The 16,761-nt window shown below is 38.4% G+C and overlaps 1 protein-coding gene across 1 annotated transcript in view; it reads left to right on the forward strand.

Annotated features, from left to right (window-relative positions):
• Positions 1-4,111, forward strand: part of LOC124290963 (neuronal acetylcholine receptor subunit alpha-10-like) — a 41,409-nt gene extending 37,298 nt beyond the window's left edge. The window contains exon 7 of the mRNA XM_046727806.1: positions 874-4,111. Within this exon, the coding sequence (XP_046583762.1) occupies positions 874-1,508 (635 nt within the window). The 3' untranslated portion in view covers positions 1,509-4,111. The remainder of the gene's footprint in view (positions 1-873) is intronic.
• The last annotated feature ends 12,650 nt before the right edge of the window (positions 4,112-16,761 follow it).

The following is a 16,761-nucleotide window of genomic DNA, read 5'->3' on the forward strand; positions in this document are numbered from 1 at the left end:
GTGTCACCTTACTATGAAGGAAATTCCATTAATAATAATTTGGGACCCAAACTCAGTGTCACAGGATCGAAGGAAGCCTCAGGGCTGTAACTCAGACGAATGATGACATGATCATCCTGCGATGATATATGTGAATATATATATATTGTTGTTATGTATTACATGTTGCCTACATATCGGTACTCTTAGGTTTACAACCTTTGAAAGTATATCTTCCTTTTGCCGTCATCAGCAAGTCAAAATGATATAATCGTAAATTTGTACCTGATGAAAAACTAAACTCCTTTAACGATGTAGCCAATCTGTAGTGATCTTTACTTTCTTTGCAATATTTCATAATTCGTTTATATGTCTTCTCAAGCAAAAAGATTACAATATCTGATTAGCTAGCAAATGTTGGTAATAAATTGGAAATAATGTCCCAAGGTAACATTTCTGAGTTTGCAGCGTAATCCAGCTTTCAAACGCCTCTTTTTCTAATTAGCACTGAATGCAGTGTGTGAAAAATCGATATATTTTATGTCAAATTCCAATATTATGGACCCATATCAATTTTTTGTTCAAATCTTCCCATGCACAAGGAACAACAATGCCCAACAGCTACCATATACAAAGATCTAAGGGATGACAACAAAAAGACTACTTTCCAATTTCCAGTTTACAACATTCTCGGAAAACTGCTAAATCCTTGCTTCAGGTAAATGTAGCATAATTACAAGTCGACTACTCGGAGCCTGATTTGGTTAAATGACTTGGAATGCCCTGCTGCTACACGATATGATATGGCTTCAACCCACACACTGAATAGCTTAGCGCCCCCAGTGCTGACTCTTCTGACTGCAATTTAAGGATTCTTTTACTGTTATCTTGCAGGCATCTACCTGACGATAGTGATGTCGCTAACATCTGTTTCCGTCATCATGACGGTATTTGTGTTGAACCTCCATCACCGAGGCCCAGACAAAAGGGCAATTCCAGGCTGGCTGCGTAAGATCTTTCTTGGGAGCTATCGTCATCCTAGTATATTCCTTTCCAACAACGACAGGTGCTTTCTTAACCATTGCTCGTCCAATGAGGGCAATTTCATGAGAAACTTGTCTCTGAAACTAACCTTGGAAAACATTGCCCAAGAGCTGAAAGATGAACTCAGTTTAGACAATGGTGTGGGCGAGCCGCTGCCAAATGACACGCATAGTCAGAATACCTCCCAGGATAGAAGGGACAGGGCTTACCCTACATTGTCAGGTGTATCGGGTGAACATAGTCATGGACATTCCAAGCAGTCCAACTCCAGAGGAAAGTTTACCAAGTCTTACGAGGACATTTTGTTTTCTTTAACTCGTATTCTGGACAAACATGAGAAAGAAGAAAAAGATTATGAGGTGATGCAGGACTGGCGTCGCTTGGCCCAGACTGTGGACAGAATTCTGTTCTGTATATTCCTTGGTGGGACTGTAATTTCAACCTTAGCTATCCTTGTTATTGCACCGGCTACACAGCCTGTGTAATATAAATCTCATTATCAATTCAACTGTTATAGTGTGACGCTTTCAATAGACCTGTTACAAATGATTCATTAACATCACGATCGGGCATAACATGTCACTTTCAATAGCAAATATTATCTTTTTCCCCCCTTATTTTGGAGGAATTATGTCAAGGAACTTCTATAAGGGTGTTGTTCTATAGGATCTGAAATTGTCACTACGTTCAAGATTTTGTTCAATTATGAAGATACTTCTTAGTGGTGTGCCTTTGACGAATTCTGTCTCCGATTGTTTAACCGGTTTATCGTCTGTAATGTGTTTCATTTTATTCAGATCGAGAGCATGCGTCCGTATATAACAATGCCATCACACCACAATGTCAAGGTGGTGCGGTTATTATCTTTGTGTGACAATTCAATTTCAATGTCAACAGCTATATTTTCTGCAGAGCTTAATTGTTCTCAATGGAGACAACGATAATCATTTCTCGTGTATCTTCCGTCGTGTCGGGTACCTGTTTGTTTGTGTCACGGAGGCGTCATGCGACTCTTGCTGAAACGTTAAATGAGGGTTACATTATTTATGGCCTCAGAAAACCTTTTGAAAGGTTCCATGTAAGCAAGTGATGGGCATTCCAAATTAATGCAGGAGTTCCCGAAGAGATGATCGATGCAATCCGTTTTTTCACTTTCCCTATGTTCCCATCGTTGTTCAGATGAACACTTGACTGCATGTGTTTGCTGCAGGTACCACTGACGAGAAAGGGCACACTCACCTTTCCCATGACAAGTATCATCACAATTGTATAGCAATCACACGAGCATTGCCGTGATATTGTCGGATGGCACAAAGTTTTCTGCGTTCGGCAGATGTTTTGTATGATTATGACAAGAGCTTTTGTTTCCATATTACTGAACGATATACAGTTGTCACGAATGTTCCTGTACGCTGCGGTGAACAGCAGGCTATTTTAAATCAAGGATCTAATCATTTCCTTCCAGACAGACGGGTTATCTTCAGAATGTCACAACTTGTGTATGAAAGGACATTTTGTTGTCATGTGGCTCCTTAAATTGACGGAACTATTCTATTTACTTTTCGTGTGCTTTGTATTTGAATGCATGAATTACACATATTATAACAGTTCAGAGGAGGGAGCAGTCCAAGCTGCATATAGATAATAATCATATATGCACCAAGTTTAAACATATTGAATATATTCCACATGTCCCATGAAATACAGAAATTCAGGAATTGAAACAAAATATTTAAAAAATGTTTATCGACAACAATAAAGTATTTATTTAGCGGTTTTCATTTACATTATGAACGAAAATGATCACTGTGATACCATTTAGCCTCTTTAAATCATTTTATCACGTTTCAGGCGAGCGACATCTTCAGGAATCTGAAAAGGGACACGTATTAAAGTTTCAAAGTTTCAGATTAAACGTTGTTTCTTTTCACAGCTTTCTGCCCTTTCCACTCAATAGGTTCTATTTCTGAGCATAGTCAAAGCTGGGCATTCTTCTGCACTGACGTTTTATATTTGCAATGTCGATGCAGATAATTTCAACGACCGGCCTCAGGATGATAGTGTCGTAATTGCATTTCGATTTAAGCTTGGTGCATATAATAATGAACATGCTGAAGAGCTGTATTTAGTTCTTGTTAGTTCCCGTTATCTGCCCTCATGCAGCTATGTATAAGCTTGAATGTTATTGTATTATAGATTATATTGTTCTCTGTTAAGAACAAATACAATGTTATCGATATCATGGTCATCAAACGTTCAAACAGTAATGTTTCAATGTTGGTTTCATGTCAACGACATAGTTAGTAGCGCCATGAAGTATCAAGAGATATGAAAACGTCCCTTGCTTTATACTTTGCTAGCACTTAAATCGGTCGTAGAATAAGCCTGCATAGAAATACTGCATGACTAAACAAAGTTAAATATCACCCGATTAGTTCATGTCACTAAACTTATAGTGTGCAGTACTATAAATGGATCAGGTAACCCTAGACAGGTTCTTTGTCGTGTATATCATGATATTGTTGAAAGGCAAGCCAAAGTCTTGTTAATATGAGAGCAGTTTTGTAAGTACGATAAAGAACATATACTAACGTATGTATAACCACAACAAATGCTGACGCATTATTTTTTTACCAGTAGTAATTATATATTGGTATCCTCACTACCTAAAGCATTTGTACTAAAACTGCCAATTGTCAGCTTTCCCCGCTGTCAGTCTTCAAGCTGGTGCTGCTAGTTCACGGTAGACCGTGGTATGCTTAGATCTTACTTCCTACACCCTCACGTTTTCACGAACGATTTCATGCTTTATGTTACACCAGCATATAGGTACGAATGTCGCAGATAGTGTAATACTTCAAGGAATCTCAAACCTTTTAAAAATCTGTGATGAATGTATATTGTTTCTTACTTTTTATGTTATGCATGTATAGTTTCATGCTTGTATAGTTTCATGCTTGACCATTTTGTATATTATATAAATATTTTTTGCTTAAAATAATATTTATGCTTCTGACTATTTCAGATTATGTACCAGGAAATATAGATTGTTTCAAATGTATTGATATATTAAGTACTGGAACCCGTGCAGTAACAAAGTATCTCATGTCCAAAAACAACCCCCTCTCCACCCTCCCCCTCAGGCCCTACCCTATCAATTTGAATGGCCATTCCCATGGGTGTAATGTCTTCAGGATAGCACTTATCAATTCCATACGCTCACACTGAACGATCTTTCAAGCAAGACAACGAATAAGAATTGTTTGTAATTATCAAATGTGGGTAATATATTTGTTATTAGATCTACGCATTGTAATAAGATTAACTGTTCCAAAGAAAAGAGAAATATATTTATCATTCGTACACTTATCGACAAGACTTGGTCATAGGTTAATATGCAGAAAATGAAACTTCATTTCGTTACTGCTACTACATATAAGATCGTACAAAAACATCGATCTGATCTGCAGATCGAGAGGGTGGACTGAGGAAGAAGTATATTGTTGTTATGATCGATTGCTGCATTAGTCAATTTGACAAAGGTACTGATTATGTTAATAGTATTAACTATTGACTGTCCTATCCAAGGACTCGGTGTAAATGGAAAATCGTTTTCTCTCGCTCCAATATATATAATTATATATATATATGCTTGAGCTATTTGTGATGCTTGTATATCCACTGGTTTATTGCACTATTTTATCTGTATATAGAGCATATTACTATTCGGAAATCATACTGTATATGTGTACATACTTTGTGTCAAATATATTAAACATAAAACTTGTATCTGCAGAAAAGGTTTGTTGGTATTCATTTGCTAAAATTCATTCTTTATTGCTTGAAATCTGTGGTTTAAATGTATGTCCAGTTTCATTTCCTCTTTGTTCATTTGGTTCATTTAAATGTGAAATAAATTGTTATTTGAATTAATCCGTTGACATAACATTACTAGCTATAGGTACATCGACGAGAGACAGATCCACCAGATGATAGAGCTAAACTGATTATATAGTTTTATGTATGCCTGACATATATATATTACGCACATTTTACTCACACGAACATACGACACAAAGATGTATACGTTTATCAAGACGATGCCAGATATCTAACTTAATTTGCACATCGTATTATGATGAAGAACACGAGTTTCTGTTTCAGAGGGACATTCCCAGTACAGGAATTGTTTGTCTGTAATGACATGATTGATTACAGTTTTATGGGAATAGTTGTTTGGCGTCGCGGCTGATTCCTCTGCTTCCTGTTACTAAATGAAGTACCTCAGACAATTATCATAATTAGCATCCAGTGTGGACTAATAATAAAATACAAAGATAATGAAGCGTATGGGATTCCCCAAATTTTTCGAGGTGTGAATAGAGAGCGATAGCTAGACAGACTGCCAGACACAGACAGAAAGTATCAGGATTTTGTTTATTTAATGCATATATACCTGACGAATTCTCTGTTGTATTCATATGTACGCGTGGGTGCGTGCGTACGTGTGTGTGTGTGTGTGTGTGTGTGTGTGTGTGTGTGTGTGTGTGTGTGTGTGTGTGTGTGCGTGTGTGTGTGTGTGCAGGGTATTTGCCATCATCTTCAGCTTTCACTTGATGTTGGTCGGAATCTGTTATTCTCCTGGATCACAACTAACGCTCCATGGGGAAGATTACACGGAGCTGATACAGTATCAATCACACCTCATTCGCTGACTTACGCGTGGACGTGTCAGTAAACCGTTTAAGAGGGTAGGCTTCCAATCCTTCACTATACATTGATTCACGGTGAATCTCAGTATTATCTGACATGTAGTAATATATTCATGTACATACTCTCTATACGACAGCCTGAACAAACGTTGATCGTGAGTGAGTATAGATCGTCACGTCAGTTACATGCGGTACGCAATCTGTATTTGTGGAACGAAGTTCAAGTTCTGTAATAGGCCATGCAATGAAAACAAATGAGAAAAGAGGTGGGATGAAATTAGGAGACGAGGCCGTGGTTTCGAACAATTGAGTTCCACTCTCATGACAGACGCTCTGAGACCACTGTCAATGCGGTCTAGTTATATAACAACATATTCGACATAAATTATTTTTATATTTGTGCATTCCCTGCAGTAAACCTACTAGAAACTGTCACACTGAAGGTCAATGAACAGACTGGTGACAAAAGGTATCTCTGTACTCAAGCATGCCAGACCAAATACTATAGAATGGTACCAAAATACTCTGCAAGTACACCAGTAATGTTGGCTCCAGATGCTCGGAAGTGATACATCATTCTGTTATATGACACCAATGATCTAGTTATACGGTATATCATGTTGTCCTCTTCACCTCTCAGCCGTCGGTCAGCAGAGCTGCACATTTCCAATAAATCAGCCCACTCAATCTCTGGTCAATCGCTATTCAGACAACTCTGGTGCAAAACGTAGTAACTAGTCCTTTACATCAGTATCTCGTCTCAATGTGGCAAGACGTCGTTTCCGGGTCCAAATACCATCACAGAAGCTTTCAGAGTGTTCTCATTTCTCTACCCGAATCTTCCTCTTGATATAGGAGGCAATCTGCGTGACAGTTTCGTAACTACTTATTTCACACATGTCCTAAGCGCCTTGCTGAGCCTATTATAGGGAGACTGATGGCTGAAGCGAGTCGTTATTGACCAAGTCAGATAATAAGGTTGTCTTGTACTGCTACCAGACCCCATTGCCTCAACACTTGAATGTATCTGGTTGGTCGTTACATTCGATTTCTCGCGAGGTTGCGTTAGGTTGAGAAATTACCACGTCTGATTTATGAAAACTAAATATGTACAAAACTGTTGATGTAAAAGGTACGCTATTACATTGCCACAGAATACATTAAAAGTGAATTTATATTGAAGCGTTTACATTAGGTCGATCGACTGACAGGAACATATGACCACACAAATACCGTACACGTCCTCCAGTTACCCAAGGAGATTTTTCATTACTATTTTCAAGGTAAACAATTGTATGCGAAATCGTTATACATCATTAGGTTCCATATACTCTGCTTATCGATTTTATGTCCGGAACGATTTGTTATCATGATATAATGTCAATTGCTACATGGAATGTAATACCTGGCTGTCATAAGCGACCAATAGCTTCTGATGCGATTAACTCACTAACTCTGAAATGATATGCCGAACAAGCCTATAAAGTGATTATCATCAGATAACAACTGACAAGCGAAATGAGATTGTGGCGATTGTGACTACAGTGTCAGATTCCAATATCATTTAGGAGGAGAGATACTGGTGTCTGCAGTGAGACATCTACTGGTGATACAGGCTTGATAATGCATGAACTCAGATGAAACAAATGGGCTTTGGACGTAAGTGTAAGTATTCAAACGTGAATGTGAGTAAGAATGATAAAATAATACTGGAAATGTTTTATCGGGCATATACATCTTTCAAGCCACTCGCACTTAAAAGAAACCTGCCAACCACAGCAGATCAACACAAAGTGCATTTGTACCAATTGTCTTTTCTCACCTTTTCATTTGGAGGCACATCTGTATTTTCTGTAGCAAAGGCTATTAGAGATGAAATGATAACAAAATAAAGACGTATATCCCTTCGTCATGCCCGGGGGTCCTTATATTCGTTGTGATCCTTATTTGGTGACGGTACAAACAAGTAGAGAGGCATGTCAAACACCTGGAAATGTGGTAATAACTCGAGCAAACACAAAGGTCACCTTCCTATTCCCCCGATAACAAATGACATCTTTGACATCATTAAACTGCGAATTGTGAAATTTCTCCCTGACCAAATGTTCTTATAAAGCCTGCTTGAAGTGTTGAAGGAATAATGATGCAACAACATCCAGCTAAATCTACCAATATTCTCAGGCTATGCTAAAGATTGATTTCAATCGCTACAAGTTTTCCGTCAATATTTACGAGTCTTCCTTTTGCCGTGTCAAAATCACTAATTAGGCGCTATGAAAAACGGAATCTAAATTGCCCTGCAGAGATGCAAAGCCAGATAAATTCTACTAATTTGTCCCTTTTCCCAAGTTCTTCGAACATTTTGATCGAATTCGACACTCTCAATCCCATCCTTCCTGCATCACAGCCCCATAATGGCCGGTCAGGATGCACCTTAGTGACATTTCTAGTACATCAAGGCCCCTTCTCTCTCATCTCTGGCGTTCCTGTAACTACACAGTTGGCCTCACGTTCTCAGCTATAACTATTAATCTTCCCTTTGTGATATGCAGGCCCGCTTCTGTAAGCCCATGTAATAAAATGTGTCTACCAACTAGTAAGGAGAAATATCTGTCTGCACCTAAACTAAAAGTCCAATTATCGGAATAGCATTCAGGATAGGCACACTTGTTTCAGGACTAACTGAAAGTTACTACTCATACAAGCCCATTCCCTGAAATAATCGAGTATTAAAATCGTTAGCCGACTGCGAGTTCTCTGAGCAAGCACATACATGGAATATCTCAGTTGTAGGAACAACATAGATGCACCAGATGAGAATCACACACATTAATATATTACACTTACTTCGTGCAAGAATCCTATAATAGACATAAAGAAGACGTATAACAGCATAATTGTACATACGGACCACACAGACACTTCGTAAACCAATCAATTAAAGATTTGCAATAAACATGTGTTCGAGAAAATACATACAATAAAGACTGCATGTCATATCACATGCATGAAAAAGTACATGTACAATTGACTACATTGCATTATTGGAAAACTAGTATTCCAATACAAAGCGTGTTACAACATTGTACAAGCAAAGCATGAAATACATGAATCGGCTTCGGTAAGCAGGTACTCTGCTTCTTTTTCAGTTTCTCACACGAAATATGTCATATTCTAATAAAGATTAAAACCAGGAATCTTCTTCTATGATGAATGAAAATTAATGTATATATGACATTTCGAACAAAGAGTATGAATATACGATACCATTTATCGATAGCCTCCCCATTAGCTGTTAACCCATTAGTAATGTATACGTCCGATATTAGAACAGCTTATAAAACATGAAAGAAATCCATTAATAAATTTAAATCTATATAGCACCACTAACCACTGTCACAGCCACACACTCATCGGTCACGAAAATGAGCGGTCACATTAAGGTCTCGTCTTCGGTTTAGAACGGCTTTATTCTGGGTAGTTCCGTTAGCATTGAGGCTGTTTTAGCAGTCTCATTTCAACCAGTAACCCATCACGTTATTGGTGGACATGATTACAGACCGCGGTCATCCTCTGCGTCCATGCAGTTTGTCAATCTCATGCACCATCATCGTGAAGAACTATAATGACAGCGAAGGTTAGTTAAGTATAGCCCAAGTAGGACAAGTCCTGAAATTGAATTACTGTTTCTTGGGACTGTAAATTGTTTGCTGAAGTACAATTTCAAAATATGTTGTTAATACCATGTCATATAAAGTTATAAAAGTTCCCATTCCAAAGGTGTTGTTCATTGTTCGCCTCCTCCTTATTAAGTAAAGTCGGAAGGAAGGAGGTCGACTTCAGACACATATGCGAATAATCAGAAACGGATATACTCCTAACAGTGTAACACCCAACAATACGACTTTCTTACAAGCATCTAAAATACTGTGTTATAAATCACTGAGATGTCGGGACACCACTAAGCCACTGGATTTACCTGGCACTGAATTTCACATGGATTCTTCAACAGGTACTTTAGTGTTCACGATGGCGTCAGATTCCACTGGAATTCCATTTCCACCCTTGTCGAAATGACATGACTATGTGTCTTGGCGTTTACAATAGCTGGAATATTGCTGACTGTGGCGTATAACTAAACTCACTCACTCACTCATTCATTAATTAATTGAAATTACAAACAACGTGTATATTCTCACGCAACTGACATAGCTCCATCACAGTTGTTTGACGAGGACATGCTCGGTTCCGTAATCTCGGCGACGAGAAGCTTTACACTCTTGTTTCTCGCGTTGTTAAAATAGATCTTCTAATCCAAGCAATCAAGCTAGTGTTTCTTTAAAAGACATTAAAGGAAATGTCTTCATCGCATTTCAATAAACATTTAGTCAGTTCCCTGAAGCTATTCCTTCATTCGTTTCTTTTGAAAGAGTCGAAATACTATCTCGGCACCTTCAGAAATGACTTTTTGAGAACAATAGATAAACAGACATGCACAAGATACCGAGGAAAGTTTGCTTCAAGACCTTTTTATGGTGGTCCTACTAACCACATTAGTTAGTGTAAGCTGAAAATAAAATGTTTCGAATGATTCCTAAAGTGAACTTCACTTAAATCACGAACCGTTACAGCGACTCCCTGTCTGGTTAGTCACGTTATGGGCCTCAAGTTGCAACAGAAATACCCACTGCGCCGTGTGGAAGCATCAGCAGGATCATCGGAAGCATGTCAATAGCAAAGCCGTCCACATCAGTGCCGTTATAAAAAGTCGAACTGCTGGTTCATATTTCAATAGATGCCAATAAAAGTTTGAAGAAGTGAATATTTGTCATGTGAGATTTGAATTATGGTATCACTTTGCACTGTTTGCAGTTAGAAATTCCATTGCGTTTGTCCGTTACAATCGAAAAATGGCTTTCATTACGTTGTATTTTTTGTAACAAAAGTTCAAAAGTGTATGTACTGTATAAAATTAAAAACTTTGCGAATTGTGCTTGTAATGTGTTAAAAGTTTACAAAAATGTTAACATGCACTTACTCAAAAACTGTGAACACATTACCACAATGTCTTTCAACAAAATCAAGTGTAAGATCCAATTCAAAATTGAATCTTTGATTCTGATGTGAAGACAGAATGCTTATAGCCAGTTGTTACACTAAGACGTCCTGACAAAGGTTTGGGTGAAAACATATTTGAGATAACATGTCCATATATCCAACATATGTGTATTTCAGATCCGTGATTGGCTACTCCCTGGTAATGAACTGGGGTCAGATTGAAGGACTTCTTTCGGGATTTTTAATTATAATTTCTCGAGCTGGCTTAGAGTGTTCAATAGACATTTTTTTACCAGGCGTTGATAATGAAAACACTGAAATTCATTTGTGGAGGACCCCAAAAGGTATAATAGGGAGCACTATTATGATTCTTGACTTTCGTGTTCATCGCGTACTCATTTATATTACAACTCGTTGTTTCAAAACGGCAAAATAATTTAACTGGCTGCAAAATTAATGGTATTTGAAGTAGTGATCTGTTACCGTTCTGGCGGAACCTGGGACTAAATCTATTGTGATAACAACCCAGACACTAAGCGAATGTAAACGCAGTTCGAATCCAGGATCACTGCTTCTGACACGTCTAAGGATCATCACATGACGCTTTACAGACGTCGTACGTCAGTCTTTCCTCAAATCATTAGAGCTATTCTTTGTCAGTTGGCCTTCGAAAACCTGATGCGTTAGAACACATTCAACAGGAATATATGCTCATGCTTATAATCAAACACATTTATCGTATTACATTAAGCTGAACACAATACAACGAACTCTTTTGAACATGTTTTAGATTACGAGTTTGATCTGGGACTATATACACAGTATATTATATGATGAAAGAATTATGCCGCTGCGTTCTAGATGGAAAAAAACAATTGGAGATAAATTGATCACTCCCCAATGGATAACGCTCAGCATCAGGCTTATTTTTTCTGTAATTTGTATCCTAATACTGAAACAAACGATACAGGTCACGACACAAAATAATGAGGTAATATCTATAATTATGAATAAAACACAACGTCAAATCGCGCTGACCACGTGTCCCCCAAGGCCATCGCGTTAACAAACGATCACGCAACCACGCCAAGCATGTGAACAAGTAACTGCTTCGGATCAATTTAGGCGAGTTGCCTTAAAGCCTTGGCACTGTGAAATCCCTCCCTCGTATCTCAGGTCTATTACCATGATGGTTTAGTACACTTTACCAAACCTTCATTAACACTCATTCACACACAACCCTTTGAAGCTGTGCAAATATCCGACTGAACCTATGACCATAGAGCATGATATTACCCATACCACAGGGGTCTTATTTTCTTATTGATTATTTCAAATATTCTTCCAAACACTTCCTCCGAATTATCTTTACGGGGTCTCTGCCACCTCGAGATTTCCTTGCCCGTTTTTATTGAACATTCCACATGCGTAAGGTAATAGAGTTTAATTTCGTCCAAGCTTAATTCAGCTACAGTGCTTGCGAGTGGAAACTACCTCAGAATGGCAAACAGGTGTGCTATTTGCCCGTCGTTATGAGATCGTTGTCACCTGCCTGGTAGCCAAAATGAGTTTTCGTACTATTCTTTGTTGTTTTACTGCTGTTGTCAGTAGCAGATCGGAATAATGCGATGTGCTAGTGCGCTTTCGTACAGGTCAAACATGTTGCATGTTCTTAATCTATTGCTTTGTCTCGCTGAGTACCCGCCTGAATAGCCAACACATCAGCAAATATGCATTATACGTAGCCAGGGAGAGGATTACTGTGTTTCAAAATGGCATTGCGGATGTTATTAATATCTGCCCCGCAAGAGACCTTTATGTTATAAAGGACGAAAGCTATTAAAATTTATTTTTGGCTTTTTAACACATAAACCATCGCCTTATCAGGTGGATGATTGTGACACGGTTACTTCAGCATAACAATGTTCTCTCACATATGTTTCTTCATTTAATTCCCTGAAAGAGAAAGAATTATATATTTTATATGAGTTTTTTCATATTAGTACAAATCCCATGTCTACAATTATCGTTTCTATAAACCTGAGACAGGAGATGTTTGCAGGCTTCTATTCACGCATAAGGGGAATGGCACGTCCAGTTTAAAATGCAATTTAGCACGGTTAAACCTACACTTAACCTAACTCGTACGATTATATAACTTTGGAAATGGCGTCAAAGAGAAACGTTCCAACTAATTAACTGTAACCGGGTGAAACAATGGTGAGTGAGTGAGTTTAGTTTTACGCCACGCTCAGCAAAATACCAGCTATATGGCGGCGGTCTGTAAATAATCGAGTCTGGACCAGACAATCCAGTGATCGACAACATCGATCTACGCAATAGGGATACAATGACATGTGTAAACCAGGTCAGCGAGCCTTACCTCGCTAGTCGCCTCTTAACGACAAGCATGTGTTACTGAAGGTGAACTCTAACCCGGATCTTCACGGGTGAAACAATCAATGACAAACAAAAAGAAGAGATACCTTACTACGGCGTGTGATTCATGACATGGCTCTGTTGGCACCAGTGCGTGTATTGGCCTCTCTGAATGGTAATGGGCAGTTCTTGATCACTTCATTCAAATCTGTTTTGTGAGATATTTGATATTTGTAAACAGGTTTTATCTGAAAACACGAATATTTGCGAGAAATATGATACACCCATCCCATTTATAACATCATAAGGTTATAAACTATTGGAATTAAACATAATTTTCCAATATGTTGTCTTAGGAAAACAGATTACAAAGTTGTGATGACAGTTCTCAATAATGTTTGACCGAAATATGACACACCTCGACCCTTATAAATGTCGCAACGTGTTGCAATGATGTATTATATATTCTGGACCTTCTCCCACACACATACCGCCTTCCTACATATGCAATGAACCACTCTAGTTACGCCGAAGGCTGTTTTCTAAATATATTGTTTGCGTGTTGTACGTATATGGGGCACCATTACGAATCTAAAGGTGTCACTATCAGGATTCTGTGTATTGATTCCTTGATTAAGATGTATATACATTGAGTGTACTTTTGCTCATCAGGTTAGGTTGATTCAGTAGCTACTTTCAAACATATTACCATGAGCTATTTGAGGGAATCCATATGCCAAAGGAAATGGCACAAGCTTCCACACCACTGTTTGGGTCTGCTATCACACGTAAGACTATCTACGTACACATTCCATTAATCTCTGATGTTTGCGTGATAGATGTTTGTGAAGCACCGTGAGAAATGTTGAGGTGTTATTGTCAGTCGTCTGTGTATTGTTTCATTAATGAAGATGTACGTACATTGACTGTGTGTGTGAAGTTACTTCCATGGCCATTTAGAAGCAAAGGAAACTTGATAGCAGATGTTGAACAAAAACTCATCTTGATAGTTATTACATTAGTTTAACATAGAATCGTTGTAAGTGCAACAGAGGCACTTGGATTCGTCATCAACTCACCCATGCAAACAATCACACAATCAGTCAGTTACCCACCCCAAAAAAGAACATGATTCTAATTAGCTAACTCAACTGAAACAGTTATTATAAGAAGCCTTAGTTAACTATGAAAGGGCTCATACTTAGCAGTCGCCATGGAACAAAGGTCAAAACGTTTAAAGATTACTGATTTAGTATTTAAAAAATTCAAATTGCAGTCCGATGTGTGTTAGAGGATGATGCTCATTACATATGCAGCTGTACAACGACATAGCATACTGCCCTTTGTGAGCCTTGTGACGTACCGTGGAGTGCCAGTAATTTACATTGAGATGAAAGAATCAACTTCATGATGTCTACATACATGTACAACTTGATTTTACACATACAAGAGAGATAACTACAAAACGAAGATACTACTCCGGATTATCCGATTCATTCCATCGATCACAAAAGGCAAAACAGGGGGTGAAAAATATTAATGAATCAATGAAATTCATCGATAACACATGTACAAAGGGAAGCAATGTGAGTTTATATCTTACTATGATGCATTTATACTGTTCTGTACTCTTGGTAATCGGGCCCCATGTACATGAAGCCTATGTTCCTTAACTACCGTTGCAGGCCCGGAAAATTGTATTTGACTGGACTTTAAGGCAATGCAGTGAATAAGGCAACATATACATGTAAAGAGCGTATTTACGTAACACAAAAAATATGTCGTACGAAAATAGCATTTCCTTCCATTCCACAGGACATGATGGCGTCACAGAATTCTTATCCTGAATAGCTCGCAGTCCGTTGTTGTTGTGAGAATTTGGAGAAGCTTTGTTAAATCTGGCAGTTCCGTGTCTGCCAAGCCTATAAAACATCATTACACAAATCCACCTCCTCCGCTCCGCCGCGATGAATGATGGAAAGGAACTAAATACTATTTCCCTGGCGACTATCTTGTTTCGACACAACTTGCGACAGCTCATAAATCAGACGATGCTAATATTTGTCTCACGCAACTGCATGCCCAATTCTTTCGTGAGTTTCAATCCATGGTGTGATTGGCATTCGGGCTGGGACGGGTAACCTGGATACCCGGGACGGGTGGGTAATGAGTTGGACCCGGGTACCCGTCTCAATACCCGGACCCGTTATGATCATGTGACTAATAGATTAAACAATGTTATATGTTATTATTTAATGAGTAAAAGGTTGTATTGCCTTTAAAGATACATAATGTACAGTCACCTGTTTTTGGCCTCCGAGCTGAAGAATATATTGACATTTCTTACAAACTTGATGTCAGGAATTAACATAACAGATATCAGGGTAGAGTAAGGTAATAGGGGGTGGGATACCGGGTAGAAAAATTTGGACCCGTCCCAGCTCTACTTGCCATAATATAACATTGCTTTCCTCTCATGTAGAACTATAATATCGCTTGCTATCACCTGCCGGAACCTTTATGCCAGTGGAAAGGAGACATTTGAGGACAGGTACCTGTCATTGATGTTTATCTAGAATGCGTGGACACAACCAATTGATGCATATAACTTCAGTTCTTTTACTTCTTGAGATGTAATGGTAACGAGAGTTCTTTCACGAGTATTTTTCCAACCAAAACTGTTTTTGAACGAGCAATTATGTACATAATGAGCCAATATCAACATTAAAATCTCCCTCCTCACAAAAGAATACGAAGAATCCTTTCATTTGACTGTAAGACTTCACGTTGTACGTGAGCTTGTAATCATTGTTAGCATTTGCACTGAATAACAATCTAACGCAACCCGATCCAGGCAGCTTCAAAAGAGATGCGCTGAAGCCTATGACAAATGCGTAGAAAAACTGTCGGAGATCCTTAAATTACGTAACAATTATTTCCTCGTTTGATTTTGAGCGTTAGAACGGCCTTACAAATCATTACAGCATTAAAACATATTTTAGCGTGATTGGATGTTGTATTGCTGTGTACCATTACAGATGTTTCCAACGTTTCGAGTGCTTGTCGATGGCCAGGAACAACTGTTATGCCATGTAGATCTGTGTTCGACCCATATATTGAAACTGCATTTATACAACAAGGCACATGCTGATGTTTTAAATAATATAATGACGGCTATTTCTGTGAGCGCCAGTGCCCATCCAGTAGTGCACGCTCACGGCACAATAAAACTGGGTGCATGGAGCTTCAGTTTTGTCACAACTCGCAATCTTTATTTCAGTATAGATGTGGGCCAACGGCCCCTGGTACAACATTAATTGGCCCAGTACACATATATACATATATATGTGTTACAGAGATGTACATGTAGTAGGAGGTAGTTCACTTTACTATAGCATGTATGTCTAAGCTGGGAAGCATGGTAAATAAAACAGGCTAAATTTGTAGCAACAGATGTTTGGTTAGAAGACATGAGCATATTAAATTTGGTCACAGTAGGATATTCGTAATATTTCTTGGCAATATATCGTTGACGTAGATTATCAAAAACTGTACAGATCAATAAAAAGTGGTATTCTGTCTCAATATA

Source organism: Haliotis rubra, unplaced genomic scaffold, assembly GCF_003918875.1.
Source record: "Haliotis rubra isolate DU_JTF1 unplaced genomic scaffold, ASM391887v1 Scf48, whole genome shotgun sequence".
NCBI lineage: Eukaryota > Metazoa > Mollusca > Gastropoda > Lepetellida > Haliotidae > Haliotis > Haliotis rubra.